The following is a 19,620-nucleotide window of genomic DNA, read 5'->3' as shown; positions in this document are numbered from 1 at the left end:
ATTTATGGAGTACTTCTCATCTAATACAAGAAGCGCACGTAGACTAGGTGAAGGGAGTTCTTGAGGAACAGTTTAACATAGACACAAACCAGATTCCTCTTGTTACTGAAATGGTAAGAGCAACAAGACGGAAATATATTTATAAGGTGATGTACATCAGATGCGTACAGCACACATACATTAAAAGTGTGTGAAGAGGCACATTGTATTAGTATGGTGTCATTGGGAGTGGGTGACAAGTCAAATGTCTTGTGCATTCCCTTTGCCTTGGTTGATAAATCTTGCAGGGGGAGAAACAAAGGAGTCTTAACTTGAATATATGAGATCTGAAGTGTATTTGTGGAACAAGAATGGGGAGAATATTTTTTTCAAATATTTATTAAGATGTAGGTCAAATAATTTAGTGGTAGCAGGCTGAGGAAAAAAAAAAAGACAGCATCTATTTTAAGAACCAATTTAAATTTTCACATAAATGGAAATCAAGAATAATTCTGCTGCATTACACAGAAGTATAAGGGCTGGTGCAAGGTCAGAATGAAGCCTCTTGTGATTTGTTCAAAATGAATTTAAATCAGGATGACTGCACTGATTTCAGCAACTTCAGGCTGTTTTTTAACCAGATGAAAATTTGGCATTCAGTTACCACAGTAAATAATTCAGCTAATATTGTCCTAAGGGAAGAGATGGGGATGCAGCGTATGTGGCTGCGGTTCCCCATGAGCACCATCTGGTGTAAGATGCACTACTGGTCAAATGACAGGGACCCCTCCATCCTGTCAACACAGCTACTGCATCCAAACCTGTGTTTTGTTTTTGACCTTGTCCTAAACTCCCACTGATGCCGATGGGAACTCCATGTGCAACACAGTCTTTTAGTCAGGCTGTCAAATCTTAATATTTTCAAAATGTTGACTTGGGCGGGAGTTGAGATAATTCACATTTGGGGCTTTGCATTGAAGCACTTGGATTCCATTTGGAATACAGTACTAGCCCCATAAACCCATCTCTAAAAATCCCACTCTGAAAAGAGGATTACTGTACATATGCTGTATTTGCTCCCTTTTTTCCATAACCTTTGAATGCCTCAGGGATTGAGTTTCACTAGACACAGTGGGAGAATCCTGGTACATCTGGTTTCCCTGTGGTCTTACATGATAACTGAACAGCCTCACAGCTTTTGCAGTCAGGTTCCCTATGGGCTCACACTGTGATTAGATTTGTTCACCACAAATATATCCTTGTTTGCCATAAAGATACAAGTGAATTGAGCTGCTGTTTATGCATCCCATTTACAACTAGGATTTCATAGAATCATACAGTAAATTAGGTTGGAAAGGACCTCTGGAGGTCACCTTGTACATTTCCTGGCTCAGTTTCTTCCCAAAGATGATCTCTTTTTCCCCCTTTTGTAGATGGACCATTCAGAAATACCCTTTCAGCTGACAAGAGTGACCTCTGTTTTCATACTTCACTGAAATGGAATCACTCACCCTGGCCCACGCACATTCTGTATTTTAAAAGATTATATACAGGGTTTTTTTTTTAAATAAAGTGTAATATACAATACTACATTTTGAAATGTGAAATCTGGTATGGAAGGAGATTAAAGATGTGCAAGTCACACAGCTATTCCTGAATGTCTAAATAAATACGTACACCTGTCTGGCTTTTGTCACAGAGGGGGATGCTCCGTGGAGCAAGTAGTGGTGGCCCAGGTGTGCATTTGGCACCTGGAGAAACCCAGCTGTCCATCACTTCCAAGGCAGGATTTGAGGTTTCCAGCATCCCTTGCATCAGGACAGCCTGCGGCCATAACCCTGGCGTGGGAGATGGTCATAGACAAGTTGTGTGGGGTTCAAAGGGCTCAGTTTCATCACCCCTTTAGAACAGCTTGGTTTCATTTTAGGACAATAAAATTTTTTGAGTTGGCTTGACTGAGATTTTCTTCAGGGCCATAGTTATTACTAGATAACACTGACTTGTTCTTGGAAAAGCACTTTTTTGCCTATTTTTAATATATAATAGTTTCTGGGGTTTCTGTTTCGTTTCTGCAAATACAATCGAATGAAAAACATGACTGTGACATTTATTGCTGAATACTGGTTTCTTACTGGCAACTGCTCCAGATATATGAACAACATCTTTAATTTTTATGAAGAGATGCAAAGTGACTTAGGTAAGGCCCATTGTGATATCCCTTTTTACTTTTTATGAAAATTATTTTTTTTTAGTAGATCTAGACTATAGTCTATATAGATGATACACTGTCTCCACTTCTCAGATAGATTGGTAATTGACCAAAATTGTCCTTTCTTAAAAGATCAAAATTTAAAAAGGCATGATTGTTCCTTGCTGTTCATGCAGACACTGAAATAAATATGTGCTTCCCAGGAAAACTGAGTCAACATGGCTTTTGTAATCCTCCAGTTCATTTGAATAGATTAAAATAAAGTTTAAAACTGCTGCCATCTGACTTATGAAGAATCATGTTAGGTTAAAGTCTGAGAAGTAAGTGCAGGTATTGGCCATGTAATTTCCATAGCCATCTGAGTTCAGAAAAAGGTTGGCAGAAAATGTCTTTGAACAGTTCTAGAATTAATTAAAGACATCCTCATTGCACAATTAATTAATTAAATGGAAAGGGAACATACTTAGATAAAAGCAAAAAATTTTTTTAATTGTGCCAAGATTAAAACTGGTCATGTTTTAGGACTGCTGCTTTTCTGCGAGAGGGTAGGAAACGGACATGCGGTTGTATTATTTATTATTAGTATCATCACAATGTGTGCAAAGAGCTGCACAAACAGAAGAACAGAAGAAAAAGACAAACCCTCCTCTAGTAATTTTTATGGAACTGCGTTGCTCTGCAGCATTTTGATCCCATTCGGGAAGAGAAGGTAAATTTCATGCTTTCATACTTGCAAAGTGGAGAGTAGCAGTATGATGTCCGCAAATATTTTAGTGCCTCGAATGAATGGCAACTGGGAAAGCTGCCAGTAGTGTTGGTTCCAGTTAACATTTCCAAGACAAAGACTAGCGAGGAGGAATATAGCCAATGCAGGAAGGTTCAAGCAGAACACAAACTTTAACCCAACCCAGGAGCAAGCTCTAGTGTTTGACAGCAGTGTGTCTGGGGGCATGATTCTTTCTTCCCTGCCTCTAATGGTCACAGCTCCTAGGTCTGCTGGAGGCCACTCTGCTTTCAGGTCTTCACTTACACTAAGAGCTTATACAGGTCTCTTTGCTTAGCACTCTAAAAGGATGGTTTGTTATCTTTTTCTCATTAAAATCTCTGTTTTGATATAGTCAGATGAATGATCCAGAAACAAAAGGCTATGCTGACTGTCTAGTGTGCCTGCACCCTCACGTGACAGAGCATCCCACATATTTGCAGATTTTATTACAGAGAAACTGAGACCAGTACATCATCTGGAAATGTTTTGAATATATATATAATTTTATTGTTCTCTTAGTTTTAGTTCCAAGTAGATGTCCTTTTACGGTATTTACCATACTGTAGCTTGGTATGTAAATTCCAGCTTGCTTGCTGGAAAGCTTGCTCTCTGAATATCAGAAAAGTAGTATTTAGGTGCTACTGTATATTCATGTGAACTAAAAATCTTACCCTTTTTAACAATTTAACACTTAGCAATATGGCCAGTATCTAATGCATTAAAAACTTGTCCATTTAAAGTTTTGAAGATTGATTTCAGCAGGAATTAAGCATTTTGGGCCCTGTGCATCTTTAGTCACATCAAATCTTGCCCAATATGTTTTGCTACATTTGGTTCTGAATTAGTGGTCTTTTCTGATCTGGTGAACAACCTGCACTTTCTGTTGACTTCAAACCATTTACTAACAATTTGTTCAAGGGTACACCTGGAGGACAGCCCAACCCAACCCTCCTTTCCACCACTCCTAACAATCTCATCATTACATCAGTTTATATCTGCCAAACCGTTCATCAGATGTAAAAATCAACAGAAAAAATACCTTTGTAGTACAGTAAATTAGAGCATTTACCACAGTGACCTACCTACTACAGTTCATCCATTTAGTCATGTTTTATCTTATTATAAATGGTGAACTCAACTCCCTACCCTCTTCTTACACAGCTTATGTAAACCGCTTTGTCAAAGAGGAACCAGAGCTTCAGGCTGTGGCTGCTCAGTACAGAAGAGTCTCTGGGATGGTTCAGGGGCAGATCCCGTGGCAGGGGCATGGTGGCTGTGAACCGCAAGCACAACACGCTCCAGCAACCTCAGTGAGCATCCCAGAGATACCACGTACCTCCTGAACACGACCATAAGTCACCGACTCTCCTTCCACTTGTCCCACTCATCAAAGGATATGACAGGGATGCAAACATTAATACTTGTAAGCATGTATGGGTTCTCAGATGGAAGATGCCATATAATTGACAAGTCTTAGAACAGTATTAAAGCAGCATCACAACCAGCAGCAGGATTTATCTGAGTGGGAGGAAGGGTTCACAGCAGTGGTTTATCAGTTTTCATATACCGAGACGCGAGTGCATTCAGAACTGGGCGAAGCATTTGTATTCCAGTTCCAGGTACTGCTGTACCCAGCAGAATGGTACCACCTAGCTGGTGTGCAGCACTTGAAGGTATGCCGTAAGGGGTGAAGGAGTTCTGTCCATTCACAAAGGGACCATGTGCTGACTGTTAAATGTTCATAGGATGGCTACTTTTGAGCTACACTGTTGTTAACACAGATGGAAATCATAGCAGTCAAAAGCTGCATGTTCCCTAATTGCAGCTTTCTTCCACTGATTAGAAGGTAGGTTGTATTTGTTAAGAGGTGGGCATTGTCAGGCTGTTTTTGCTTTCTCCTCTGAAGACAGCCACTAATGGTATTAGTTTAGTGTGCAAAGTGAACTGCTTTATGCACTAGCTGAAATCCTGAAAGAGCTAGAAGCCCATTTTAAAACAACACTGGGATGAAACAAGCAGTTTTGAAGTCTAAAAAACTGCAAAGTATCATTCAAATAACTATGAAGCACTAGAACATATTTATTTAGCAAAAAAGAAAGCGGTCCTTTATATTCTTGGGTCTCCAGCTAGAAGACTGCCATAAATGGTTTTTCTGGCACAGAGGCAACTATGTAATAGTGATGTTGAAAATTCATAGTCAAAAGTATTTCCAAGTTTCCCTTGTACCAGAGAAATGAGCTTCTTCACAACTGCAAGCTGCCATTTTCAAAGTAAGGGGAGCAGCCCCCTTGAAGTGCTGTAAAGTAACTGATACTGAAATGAGGTAGGTAATAGGACCCAGAGAAGTACACTCACTGTACCAAAGTTCAACTGAAAACATACCTTATGCCACATCAGTTTGTAAAGTCACCTAACATAAGCAAAAGCATGTAAGAAGATAGTATTTCATATAAAGAATTTCAGCAGTTTCAGTAATTTGTCATCCCTATTTTCCTTTTCATAAGAACCACTTCAAGCTGATGACAAATCATGTCAAAATTTATTAAGACAGAAGGAAAACAGGGGTATCAGATTTTACGCTAAAGTCATGAACAAATGCAAGTCTTAACAACAAAGCTTCTCTCAGAACCAGAAAACGCCATTATGCTGTGCGGACACCTTGCAATGAAGTACATACAGCTCTAGGCAAACACCACAGTTCCTCGTATCTATTGCACGACGCAAATTAATCTGCTAAAATTTTCTTCTCCTGCAGTGAAACTGTTGCACAATTCTGTAAAAACTATTGCTGGGGATCTTTTCCAATGTGAAGATAAAGGAGTCTGTGAAAAGCTGCTTGCAATAAAATTTATTCTATTGAAAGCACAGTTAGTTAATATTCTACTGAAAAACTGGCAAAGTTAACTAATTTTGGAAATTATAAAGGGAACTGAGTGGTGATTTTGTGGTTTGTTTGTTGGTTTTGTTTTTTTTTAAGGGTGATGGTTTAGCCAAGCTGCAACATGGAAGATCACACGATGTGTTTCTATCCATCCAGTCGAATAATCACATACAGCTTCATCTACTGCTGCTAGGCAGCTTTCAAACATGACACTACTCTCTGAAGCTCCTCTTACGGATGTAGATTTCATTTGTACCTAGTAATTGTGCGTCATGTCCCTTTCTGACTTTTGGAGGCCACAGAAAGCGTTCAAGAACAGCTACCTGGAAAGACTGCATCTCATCAGAGTAATTGTTATTGTTCCTGTAACTTGAGAGCAGAAACCTAGGTTCCTGTGGCTTGCTGGGTTAGTCCTACAGTTTCAGTCCCATGCAATTTTGAAACCTTTTGTTCTACCTTTCTCCCTCTATCTATGATGAGAGTGGGACATAAATTGCAAGACTGAAATAACCAGGGCTTGTGCCTCCTCAGAGATTGGAGAGACAAGTCAAAGCAGCTACAAATGGCATACTTGAATTTGGAGAACATCATCTGCCCACACAATTACTTTATATAAGACCTGCCAGACAACTCTTCTAGCCATTGCTTTGTGCTCTACTGAAAAGAGACACTTAAGAGAGGAAGGGGAAGAACAGTATCAAAATATATTGTTCTGCATCACATTTAACCTTTTTCCCCAGCTCTGAAAGTTAAGAAGACAAGATTTCTAGCAAATGTGGCAGTGTCCACAGCACAAGACCAGAGGGAAATTCTCTGAACTGTGGAGAGCTCATCTTCCTATGCTCCTTTATTCTGCTGCTGTTAGATTATGCTCCTTGTCTCAAGTGGACAGCTAGAACTCCCTAACAAGCCAGAGGAATCTGCCACAGGTAGACATTCCTGGCTGTGCCATTTCACCTTTGGTATTTAAAGACTAGTCCCGAATATGCTACTGAGTAGAGTTTGTCAACCATACACATACAATCTGACTGAGCATGAATAAAATTTACACCTGCCATTTTGTATCAGGATTTTTTTACTTTGGTTTTGGTCTGAATCTTTGTGGAACTCATATACATCAGTTAGGTAAGAAGCCTACATGTTTAGCTAGCAACACAAATTTGTCATGAGGAAGACACTGGAGAACAATGGACCATTGACTAAAACCAGGATTTTAAAAAAACATGTTATTTCCATATTGCAAAAGAAACATGTGCACAACTGCCCTGTTATAATTCCAGGAACTCCCTAAAGCAGAAATACTACACATAATTCCTCATTAAAACAAGTAAGTATTCAGTTTTGGGGAAAAAAATGCAAATACCAGATTAAATATGCCTTAAAACTGGTGTGCCTAAAGGAAAGCCGGGTACAAAAAAATAAACAAGAGACAACAACATGTCCCTGTTGTGATTTACCTAGCCTTACATGTACTTTTCTGTGAAATACATGTTAAGGAAATATAGTGGCCCCATTCTTAAGTGTATTTACTTGGTAACAAGAACACAGGCTAGAGGAGAGGCACATTCTACAATAAAAATACGTAAGAAACCCCATTTTTCCATGTTTTCTTAGTTCTCTGAAGTCTCATCCCTGTGGCAACAGAAGTGAGGTGTTAGGTGTTAACTCATAACATAACAAAGCATGAGCACACGCACACAAGTCAACGCAGGCTCAGTCCGCTCCCTAGCTATCTAGTTAGGAGTACTTCCAGTGCTCTGTCACCCTGACTGGAAGATTAACAGTTGCTTTCTCCTGATTAACCCTTGAAACCAAAATTGTGGAACTTGTTGACGGTCTTCCTCACGTTCCATTTACAGACATTTACTGTGAACCACTCTATGGTTTCTCTTCCCCATTCAAATAATTCCTACCGTTCCCTAAGGCAGTATTTAATCAAAAGCTATATAAAATCATCTTACTGTCATGAGGACAGATCCTACAAATCCCTTTTACTGGGTACAATCTTGATGCTGTTGTACTGCCCAGAAAGAGGGGTTTGCAGAAATATCTACTATGTGGTTTTTCAAAGTTATCTAGAACCAAAGCTCCGTCTTACACCCCAGATCTCAACCCCAAGCCATGTTTGGAAATTCACTTCATCTGAGCATCTTCTTGAAATCACTGCTGCCCATTCCTTTTCCTTGCATAAAAGCCAAGGCAGGCACAGAATCCGATGACACTGACACCTAGGCCTAGCAGGAAGGCGATGGTATCTCCTGCATCCAGGGCTTCAACAGCTGGCAGCACCAGCAGCAATGAAACGAGGACCAGGAAAAGTTTTGAGGTGTTCTTGGTAGAAGGCATGCTGACAACCAGCTGATCCCAAGGGGCAGTTAAACGAGGAAAGCCGTGGAAAGCAGGTACGTCACTGGTATCTGCAAGGAAAACACAAGGAGCATCAACGGTTTTGCTGGCCTCCCCCCCGGAACTGTCTTGCCGAAAGCCAACTGATGTGATCGATGTATTACAAATATCCACATGGGACTCGGGAAATTCAGGTTTTGCCTTCACAATTACAAAAGTAAATGACTTACTACCGTGAGATGGGCACGCCGGGTTGGCTACCTCGTTACACAACTCTGTGGAAATGAAATCATTCGGAGGCTTGCCATGAGAGAAAAGTGAGCACGGGCTCTCCCGCCCGCAGCCAGCAGCGCCTGCTCCGTGCCGTGCTACACCGGCCCCCGTCACCGGCCGCTCGGGGCTGGGTAGCTGCCGCCTGCGCGCTGCTTACCCGCGCCTTCTGCGAGGGGCACCGTCGGGACCCCCAGCACGGGCCGTTCCGCACCCGCGGGGCCGGGCACACGCTCTCCGCGTTTCCTCCGGCCTCGGGGGCGGCCCCCCGCGGCGCACGGCGCGCCCGGCGCTCCGCAGGTTTCCCGCAGAAAGGGCCCACGGCCGGGGCACACCCGGCAGAAGCCGCGCCGAGGCACCGCGCGGTGCCCGCGGCCGCCGGGGCCACCCGGAACAAGCGGCTTTTCAGACAGCGCCGCCGGCGGGGACCAGCGACGGGGCTCCGGCCGCTCCCCGCCGCCCCTCCGCGCCCCGTCCCGTCCCGTCCCGTCCCACCGGCGGCGGCCCGGCCGCTCCCTGGGGCAGCCCCCCGCGCAGGCCCTGCCCGCACGGCGCCCCTCGGTCACCTCCTGCGGCCGGCTCCCGGCTGGGCTGGGGGGCGCCCCCGCGCCGCGCCCCGGCGGGGCCCTCAGCTCCGGGGGGCACCGGCCCGCGCCGCCTCGCCGCACTCCCGCAGCGCCGCAGCGGCCATGACAGGAAGGGGCGGGGGCGCGGGCGGGGGCGAGCGTGACCCGGCCGGGCCGCCTCCCGCTCCCGGCACGCACCGCCGCCGGGGCGCCGCCGCGCCGCGCCGGTTCCGGGGGGCGGCTCGGGGCGCGGGCTCTGCGGGGGCCGGCCGGGCTGGCCTGGGCCCGGCGGGATGGAGCGGCCGGCGGGCGGCGGAGGGGCCGGGCGCCTCCGGGGAGCCCCGGCGCAAGCGGCCGGCCCCGAGCCCCGGCCCGGGGGTACCCGGCTCCTGCGGGAGCGGCGGCCAGCCGGAGCCCGGTGGTGCCCGCCCGGCGTCGCGCTGAGCCTCCGGCCAGCGCGCGGGTCAGTCGAGCGCAGGGTCCGCACGTACGTGCTGCAGCTTTATTGAAGTGAAATGATAAAAATGTACCGACTCGGGCGGGTTGTCCGCGCTTTTCGCTGGAAAACAAACGGGTCGCGCAGGCCGCCTGCGATGTGACCGCAGACGGTGCCTGGTTCGTGTCAGCTTGCGGCTGCCGTGCAGCAGTGATGCAAGTCCTGCTCGGTACCATCAAAACCCATTCCTGCTCTGAGGAGAGCAGTTGAAGCAGTTTTATAAGGAGGTGGAGAGCAGCCTGATGCCTTTTAAAACAAAAAAAACCCCTAAGACATTGAAAAGTGTTACCAGGTAATGCCCTGAAATCACCCCCAAAACCTAAGTCAAGCTTGTCCCGATTTTGATCGTATTTCTGCTTTGGGCAAAGCTGCCTGTAGAAATACATAAAGCAGGATTAAAATGTTTTTTTTCTAAATGCTGTGGGGAGATAAAAGCTAGTTCCTAGTCAGAGCTCAGTTTTTATTTTTCAGTGGAAAGTGTGCGCTTAAAAAATAATAATTAAAAAAACCCAGCAACTTGTAAGCAATTATTAAAGATTCAAAGTATATGTGTCTTTGGAATGCTCGCAGAAACAGCCAGAGGAAGCTCTGCTAATCTAATGTCAAAATCAACCTAGAATCTGTAATCTGTTGCATCAAGCATCAATTCATGAGTGGGAACCCCTGTTCTCAATGTTTCCCTAGACTTGTGCAAAAAAACAACTTCTGTAAATATTTCTCTTTACAGAAGGAGTTTCTGATGAGCTTCTTAAAGAGCAGTAGAAACCCAGAGAGGCTTCAACATACACAAAGCTTTGCCTCTGCCTTATATAATTTCACTGTAATTGCCCTTGAGCAACCCATTCTTCATGCTTATAGGAGCTACTTATGTCTCAGGTGGGATGTTACTCTTGTGCTGTTCATCATTCTTTTATTAGTGCCCTTCTTTCCCCCATCTGTCTGGATCCATCAGTTGTCAATTGTCTTAGACAATAAACTTCCACGGAGAGGAACAGTCTTTTTGCTTCCTCTTTATACCAAGTAGCATGAAAGCATCTTCTTTATAAGCAGCAGTGCCTAGACTCTGTGATAATACAAACAATAACACATATCTGTATGAACTCGTAAGCGTCCTTTCTACTCATGAAACATCTATTCCACAGTTTTTCAGATCTGAAATACTTGAAGCTTCATTTTCACTTCTGAAGGCATTTTCTCAAGAAGCTGATGCCAGATACACTCACTGGAGAAAAATCCTGACATTTCCGAGCAAGTTCTCATGGCATGGAGGAGTAATGCTATGACGCCTGGCCCATTCCTTAGTGAATCACAGATAAACCATAACCCCTACAGAAGCTGACGAGTGGCAATTTGAAGTACAGGAGGTAGTTGTCATCTTAATCACTTCTGTCATCTCAGAGAGTGGGCCTTGGAGTCTTGGCCCTCTTGGTGCCTTGCTTGGCCTATTTACTGCATCCTGCACTGCTGACAGGTAAATACCAGACTGTTTTGCAATGTCAAAAAATGTTTCAATCATCCCTGTACATTTCAGTGCTGCATTTGCTGTCACCACCGCTTACCAACTAAAATTTACAATAGTTCTTGTTTAGTCCCACAAAACAGATGCGAGAGAGTCGAACAGTGACTCTCAAGTCTATCTTTTATAACTAGAAATGTCAGTACCAAAGAGCTATGGCATCTCTGGACTTAAGTATTTTGAAGGCAAGTGTAAAATCCAAGGGGAAAACTGGGTGTAACATACTAATTTTACTGTCTCGTCCCTCTTCTCAACAACTGTACAAATTTACAGGCAGTAGAAATGACACAAAGTACAGGACGGATGTGGAAAATATTGATTGTAAGATACATAATTTATTAGTAATATCATGGAAGTGCTATTGAGAGTTAGAAAGCAGTGCCATTTGGGGATATTTCTTTGGCTGATTAGCTCTTTCAATGCTATTGCATTTTGTAGCTTTGGCTTCAGAAACAGCGCTGCTTTGGAAAAAAGCCAACAAAATTTTAACGGTGAGGGAGGCTTTGTCAGGTTTTGTGCTGTCTGAATAGCAGAAAAAATGTGTATTCAGCTTCAAGCTCTGCCATCAGCTTCTTGCATGACCTCAGGCAAATCTTCCTTTTGACCTATCACCGCTTTGATTGCTTAGCTCAAGCTATTATGTAACTAATATTCAGAGGAAAGACTGAGAATTCCCAGAGCTGACAAGCTAAAGCTTTGTAAATTTTGAGCACAAGGCTAAGGAGGTATACGTGAGACTGGAAATTGAAAATAAAAGTGCACTTTCTGGAGAGGAAAAAGTTATGAAATAATTACAGAGCAAGACCTGAATAGCTGAAGGGGGTATTTGGTTTTTTTTGTTGTTTTGTTTGGTTGTTGTTTTTTTTTCTGCTCCTGCTTCGTTCATCTTCCTTTGGGAGCCATTTGTTTATTGCATGACCACACTGATCCGAGAAACTTTCTGCTTAACTTTTGGGCTTCACTTGTACTGCTGCAATGAGAAATGCTAACAGATTACCGATAAGACATTGACTACAGGGCAATGATTATCACTTCTACATCAACATGTTCACCCTTGAGCTACTTTTCCCTGCTGATACTTAATCTGACATTTTAGCTGCCTATCACTGTGTCCTCATCTCTTCACTTCAGTCACAGATCTACATCCAGTTTTTCTTGTACAAAAACTGACATGCTTCATTTGGACTTCACTGGATGCTTCCCTTTCTTTGAGAAAATAGACTCTACCACAACCACCTCATTTGCTTCTGCAGAAAAAAACCAGAGTTCAAATACAGCATGAATTTCTTCTGTCATTAACCTTTTCCACATTTGCTTCTCAGCCTGCTGTCACACAAATGTTGACTTCATCCGTTCTGTTTCTTCCTCTGTCATTATCCCTGCCCTTCATATCATGTGTGACTACTTCACCCTGCCTTCTTTTTTCCCTTCTACTTCTCAAAGTCCCTAAGTTTCCTCTCAAATAAATGCAGGTAGTCACAGACCTTCCCTGTCATGAAAACACCAGTTGGATTCCCTTCCTGTAACTACCAAATAATTTGTTTTGTTCCTGTCATCTCTAACCTCTCCAAACATGCTGTCCAAAACTGCTGTAATTGCATCCTACATCTTCCGTATGGCTCATTCCTTCCTCCATCAGTTGGAGCTGCTCACATTGGTATCTCTAGTTAGCATCTCAATCATGAAGGCCTGCATTTCATCATTGTCTCTTTGACCAATTGACTGCTTTTGAAACTCTCATTCCTCTTCCTAAATCTATAAAGACTTTAAAACCCCCCAACCCTTCCATTAAAGAAACCCTCCTCCTTTCCCAGGTCTTCACTTCTGCTTCTTGAATCTTTAGTGCAGAGTCCTCCTTTTCTGCTGCTGAGAGTGTGCTAGGCATCCATCAATGTTTTTTCCTCTAGACGTTGTCCCTGGCAGGCCTTACCAACAAACATAGCTTTGAATACCATCCTTAACTCATGTTTTTCTTTGTCTTCCCTCTCTTTGTATTCCCACTTGATGGTGTTCAGGTCTTCCTGCATGTAGCACAGCAGCTCCTAGGCCTAACAGTTCTCTTCTGACTGTATGACCTAAAGTCCTGTCCTGACAGTTGCTCTTGTCTCTCTCTGCGACCCCTGGCAGCTTTGTTTATTCAAAGTGCTGCTGCGAAGGGGCCTCTGGTTTGTCGTTTTTGCTGTGTTCCCTCTCTTCTTAGTGTTACATTTCCTCTCTGGTGTTGCATTTCCTCTTTTGCTGAACCAAAGACAATTTTCTTCTCAGTCCTAGAAGGTCTTTGAGTATAATCTTCCTTCATACTGGCTTATCCTATTGCCATGTCAGGAGGTTAACTTCTACTTTTCTTTTGTCACCCCTAGCAGGCTCCTTTTGATCCCTCTGAGAAGCAAAAGTTACTTCTTTCTGGGAGCACAGAAAGGTGTACAGAGAGAATTGCATCGCTTTTTGATGGAAAATTCTTTCTTTTGGTACCACACACTTCCTGCTGTCCTTTATACAGTCATGAATATAAAAGATTAAATAGCCCAGTGATTCTTTTTCCCTCAGTTCTTTGCTCCTTTAGTCTGGCAGGGGATCGCCTCTGCCCGCTGGAATCTCTGAGTTCTCTTGCCAGCACTTCAGAGATGCCTCTGTGCAGTGCTGGCTGGAGCAGAGAGGCATGGAGGCAGCTGCCAGCCCTGCAGAAAAAAGCTCTGGAGTTGGTGCTGGCAGGAGGCAGGAGCAGCAAAACTGCAGGAGTGAGTGCAGAGGATGCCAGCCAGAGTTAAACACCCACTGATTGACTTCCCTGCTGAACTCCACAGGGGAATGTGGGAGCTACCCATCAATAATGGCAAATCTGAGGATTCCCTGCAATTATTGTGAGGGCCGTCATGCTTTTTCTGGATTGAGGGGCAGGCTCTTGGTTTTTTTGTAGAAGCATAATGAAGCAGAGGTAGATACCAACTGGAATGATGCATCCAAACTCCCTCCAGCTTTGAGGAAATAAAGTCTTAATCCAGTCTTCCTGGTTTCAGTCTTTGTGCTAATGTAAGCTATTGAGATGTTCTCACATTATTCATCAGTATTGCCACAGGTAGGTTGAATATTGTGTGTTGTTTGTCTGGTTCTTTTTGAGAAAAATAAGTTATTGTAAAATATTAGCAAGGGAAATGTATACAGCACAAGCAGTTCAGCTTCAGAGGGCCTGGGGATGCCACCTTCATTGAATATTGAATATTGATTATTGAATATTCAATTGAGTATTGAATAGCAAGCAAAAGAAGATACTATTCAACACAAGGACAGAATGAGATTTAAAGGGGGAGTAGCAGCTGTCATCCACATATTGTTTTGTATAGTACATCTTTTTTCCCAAGCAATGCTGTCAGATGTTTTCTTGACTTCTGTGCATATGGTTGTAATAAGTACGAGAAATTTCATGAAAGTAAAAATTGATTTAAACATCATAAACTTCTATTATCATATGTTTCAAATTTAGATCTAATCCATATTTGGATACCAGTTTATCTATAGGAACATGTCAATAGCTTTTTTTTTTTTTTTTTTAAAATTCCTCAGCTTTTAGGCATTATTAGAAATAAAGCTTGCCTACTTTATGGAGTTCTAGCCATCTAAATCTGAGTGTGTTTGTCATAAATGAGAAAACTGGTATTATAAAAAGTTTCCCTTACATTTGCATGCCTAAAATGCACTTTTTTCAAGACTGAGTAGAGAGGAAGGATCACCTCCCTCAACCTGCTGGCAGTGCTTTTTCTAATGCAGCCCAGGATACTGTTGGCAAACAGGATTTCCCTACAATACTGCTGCACCCTCCAAATTCTACACTGAACTGAGTAGTAGAAAGGTTTTGGAGTAATTTATACACCTGTGGACAGCTGTTAAAGTTACCACGCTCGCGCTAAATGCTCCACGGTTCTAGGGCGCTAGTTAAAACATGCTTTTGTGTAGTCCTTGTAATGGATCCTTAAAAAGGCAGCTCGGTATTTCTGTTCATCAGGTCAGAACTTGCTCAAAAGGAACTTTTTGAACTGAATCAAATCTTTCAGAACCCTTTCGTCATGGTCTATTGTCAATATCCTGGTCAGGACCCAGGCTGCTTGGCTGTTAAGTGTGCAGAGTGAGCAGTCCTGCCACACACGCACAAAAAGTTTAGATAGCTATAGACTTGTGGAAGCATGTCTGAGGCAAGAAGCAATTGAATTTATACACAGAATTAAAAATGAACAAAGCCTAGAGAAGGAAAAGAAGGAGGAGTAAAAAGGATCTAAGCCATACAGAGTGAAACTGAGGGTGAGACTTGCTAAAGGGAATCAGAGAAGAGAATAAAACTCAACTCTTTAAAGGAAGAAGAAGTCATAGTTGCAGATGAGACTATTCAGAACTAATAAAAATGTTTCAGTTCATCTTAGATGTCATTATTTAGTGTTTCTGAGCTTGAGTTCCCTATATGAAGTATTGCCTCATTGACCTGTATTGGAAATTTCCCATTTTCTTCAGTGAGGCTATGTTTCTACCTGTATCTGAAAAATAGGGGCAATAATTCTTCCCAATATTGCCAAAATTTCATAAATTTTCTGATGCATGTGTGGCAGTCCAATGATAGTGGTAAACCCACAGGAAATCCTATAAATAATTACACTGAAAGTCACTTATCCTAAAAGCTATGTGCATTTGTTTGGTAAATGCTGAAGTTTTGCTGCTGCAAGTTAACAAATTGTATTTTATTTGTGGAATGTATTTCTGTATCTTGTCTTATCTTGATCACAGGAAGCCCTAAAAATACTTTGCAGAATACAAAGTATATCTGGATTATTTCAATGCCAGTCTAAATGGAAGGGACATCATTCATGAGGGGCACATGTAATGAGCCAACTGTCCGCTTTCAATAGCCTGCCATTCATTCCAGCACTTGGTTATTTGGCTCCCTTTTCATTAGCAAAACAGTTTGAGGTTTTACTGTTGAACTAAATACACAGCTGTTGTTACAAAAGGCACCATGATTCACAAAAATATAACTGCTTAATGCCTTTGTGTTTCACAGATTACACAAACTTTTAAAGGAAAATGCATTTAGCTTCTGTTACCAGTCTGAAAATTCATGCAGTGAGAAATATCACTCATGATGTGTAAACTGAGAAATATTGTTGTAAATACATGTAATTAAAACTGACACATCTTACCTTAATGGCTCCAGTGACCATGGTGATAAAAATCTAAGGCAAGTGAAATAGGCAAGCTATATATATATTATGTGTATGTTTAAGAGTAATATAAGTATATATAAAAATTAATAATAGCCAGATTAGTATTAGAGCTTTCAATGCAAACTTACCCACCAAAGTTAATGAAAATTTTTTTTCATGGATTTATATATTTTGGGTCATGTTTAAATATTTGCTTTCATGCGTGGTTTTCTTGGCATGTTATGAAGGACAGAGGGGATGGTCATCCCTATATCCCTATTTTACATCTGGAATAATCACGTCTTGTAAAGATGAAATGAATTCCTGAAGTTCTTGTTGAAGATCAACAGCAAAGTCAGGGAAGGATCCTGTGCCTTCTTATTCTTGCCACTTCTGTTTCCATTGTAGCTGATGATAACTTCCATGGATTTCTCTGGAAACAGAAAAGGAAAATCCTTCTGTGAAACTGAGAAGTCTCTGTCAAGATGCATGGAATTTCCTGCTGAAATCACAAAGTCCATGAGTATCTTAGGACATGTCTTTTGCAATGACAAATTCTACCTTTTCCATGCTCACTAGACTTACGTTCCAGCAGAGATGCAAAGATGACCGTGATGGTAGCTGTAAAGATATGTACAAACATAGATATATACTTATGTCAATATTTTCAAAATTTCTTGGTAGCATCTTAAATTACAAACCATGTTATTTTACCAGTGCTGAGGTCAAATGGAGCAGAGGCTGCTGTTTTGTGCAATCACAGACCTTACACCAGGGCCAGAGTAGGGAAAATTACACATTTTATGCATTAGGGAAGTGTTATTTCTCTTAAAAAATGTCTGTAAACATGGTCTGCAATCATTTAATCTTTGTCTGTGAACCCGTCAATATCAACAGGGCAAGGCTCAGACTTTGTCACTTAGGTAAATTACCCAATGCCTATGATAATTTAAATGTATAAAACAGAGGCACTCAAATATGTGTTTACATGTATGTAAACATATGTACCTATGTATATACATATGCATAAACACACATACGCTCTCAAAGTATTTAGGATGTTTTACTTCCCCCTTAGTCTGAGCAGTGTGACAGTCTGCACGTCTTTGCTGACATCCCATGAAGCGCATATATGTGGCATCTGGACAATCCATGAGATGAATTGGCTGTTTAAATTTACTCACATGCTTGATTGCTTTACGGTGTCAGGAGCAGCACATTCAGTTCCTTAACAGATAAAGTCCTAAACATGTATCCCAGCAAATGGAGAAGGCAATAAATTCCTGCAGCTGGCATCCCACTTTTTGATGAGACTTTTCTAAGCATTCAGGTTGGATGTTCAGTGTATGGAAGCCAGGTTTTATGCCTCAGTGTTATCTACCTCTGTGTACAAAACAGCAATGACTGTTCAGACAAACTTCGTAGTCACATGCAAACGTGTAGAAAAGGCATCTACATTAAAGACCATTTGAAAATGGATTCTGATGTGTAATGCTTCTGAGAATGTGGAGAATAAACTCCTAAAAAAGGGGTGATAGAAGATTACTACGTTTGAAACCAATTTTGTCTGAGCATCTGCATTCTAATGCTTTTGACTAAATTATAAACACATTGTCCATCTGTTTCCATTGCAGAATATCTTGAAAATATTTAATAGGTGGTGCTAATTGCTCATATTCATCATCTCTGGGGATGCCTTTTGCCAGTATCTGTCATCTTCTGGAAGTGTCAAGCACTGAGGGATTCAGAATTTATTCTCTTTCACGACTTGCAGCCCAAATAGAGATAATAAGTCACACTTTCTCTTCACCAGTCTGTAGTAATGTAACCTCTTATTTATCCATTATTGCAGACAATTAGAAAGCATATATCCATTAGGCTGCATATCTTGGAACACAGTAGCTATATGCAGATTGGTTTAGACATTGCTTTCCTTAAAGACATTGTCCTTCTGTTTCATGCCTTTTTATTATTTTTGATGCATCAGAAAAGATTTATGCAGGTCGTGGGGAGGCCATAAAGGAGAAGGTTAGATGGGTCAAAGAGGGAGCTGACAGGAGCATGGAGTAGTATTTTAACAGTAGGTATAGAGTGAAAAGGTTGGATTTTGGTTTAAAGAGAAAGCTACGTCAAGATCTGTTGGCATTTAGGTGCCTGGTGGAAGGTATGGGTAGAAGATTACACTGCAAGCCGCAGATAGCGGTTGTCTTCTTCACATTATGGGAAAGAAATAGAAGACTGGTTTTGAGGAGTGTTAAGATGTGAAGTCAGATGGAGGCGACCTAGATTTATTGCTGTAAAGCAGTAATTTCTGATCAGTTCTGCAACTTTCATTGCCACTGGACCTGGTGCCTTGCTCTATAATGCTGAGTCTGTCTTGGGAAGTCCCACAGAACTGGGATTGTATTGGATAATAAAAAAAAGGCTAAGAGTTAACGTTTTTTTCCCACACTCAAGCTGATGGCAATCATTTCACTAGCAGGGGAACCGTCAGCTGAGTGTGGCTGGAAGAAGAATGCTGGTCCAGGTGGGATTTGAATTAGTACATAGATGAAAGGCTGCACAACCCCTTAGCAACCACTGAGAAATCCTCATTCCTACTTCACTGCTCTGACAGTTTTCTGTAGTGAAAGGTCAGCAACTGTTACTGAACATTCTTCACACTGTAGTCCTTTGTTTTGCACAGGATCACTTTTTATCGTCGTGCTTGGACTAAAAACCTCAACAGTAAGTCATTGTGACAGTAATACGTTTGTAGAAAGTTATAACGTGCAAAACCTGCTCTTAGGAAGATGAGGAAAGTACCTGGACTATTTAATAATCCTATGGTGTTTGGCTTTATTCCTAATGTCTCTGTGGAATGTCAATTGCCCTGCTGTTTACATGAAGGGCAAATGATAATCCCTTGGTGTCAGTTTGAGGTAGGAAAAGTGTTCCTACCTGTTAGCATTACAAACCCTAGTGAACGACTAATAGAGAGATCAAGGCTCAGGGCTGCATCTGGAGTTAACGTGCTGAAGTTCAATACAAAGTCTTTCCCCCTTTTAGCTGATACTAGAAAAATAGCTTATTTCTGAAAGTGGAATGTGTTTATTCTTTTTCTTTCTAACAGTTTTCTAAGTATCTGCTCTAAGTTTAGGATAATTGCGAAAGTAGAATAAACCTTACCGTCTCATTTCGTTCACTTCCTCCAATTGACATTTCCAAGCCGTAAGATACAGCAGTCATACTTGCCTGAAGATCTCAGTATTACAGAAAAGTGTATTACTTAGCCTTTAGATGCAGTTGACCTTATGATGAGATGAGTAGTGAGAGAATGAATGTTCTTTAATCCTCCCTGTGATCATCTAAGGAAATTTGGCATAGCACCTTTTTTTTTTTTTTTCTTTATGCTTACCCTTTCTA

At 42.0% G+C, this 19,620-nt stretch overlaps 1 protein-coding gene and 1 long non-coding RNA gene across 3 annotated transcripts; one reads left to right on the top strand and one right to left on the bottom strand.

Moving 5' to 3' along the window:
- Positions 1-5,471: 5,471 nt before the first annotated feature.
- Positions 5,472-9,187, bottom strand: SMIM30 (small integral membrane protein 30). Of its 2 annotated transcripts, none has more exons than XM_056341407.1 (2): positions 9,018-9,187; positions 5,472-8,252 (listed from the first exon to the last, which is right to left on the bottom strand). In XM_056341407.1, the coding sequence occupies exon 2, from the start codon at positions 8,179-8,181 to the stop codon at positions 7,996-7,998; it is 186 nt and encodes a 61-aa protein (XP_056197382.1). In that variant the 5' UTR covers positions 8,182-8,252; positions 9,018-9,187; the 3' UTR covers positions 5,472-7,995. The 2 variants fall into 2 exon arrangements, with proteins under 2 accessions (XP_056197382.1, XP_056197381.1); XM_056341406.1 differs by lacking the exon at positions 9,018-9,187 and adding an exon at positions 8,412-8,856.
- Positions 9,188-9,386: 199 nt separating this feature from the next.
- On the top strand, positions 9,387-16,735 carry LOC130150440 (uncharacterized). Its single transcript, XR_008822234.1, has 3 exons — positions 9,387-9,805; positions 10,656-10,984; positions 16,624-16,735. It is a non-coding gene; the product is annotated as an uncharacterized LOC130150440 (long non-coding RNA).
- Positions 16,736-19,620: the final 2,885 nt, after the last annotated feature.

Source organism: Falco biarmicus, chromosome 5 (assembly GCF_023638135.1).
Source record: "Falco biarmicus isolate bFalBia1 chromosome 5, bFalBia1.pri, whole genome shotgun sequence".
NCBI lineage: Eukaryota > Metazoa > Chordata > Aves > Falconiformes > Falconidae > Falco > Falco biarmicus.
Note: the sequence above shows the minus strand (reverse complement) of the source record. Positions and strands in the feature narration are given on the sequence as shown.

Bases quoted from the DNA above. Each gene is read 5' to 3' on its own strand.
- SMIM30 (XM_056341407.1), bottom strand. From the start codon at position 8,181: ATGCCTTCTACCAAGAACACCTCAAAACTTTTCCTGGTCCTCGTTTCA.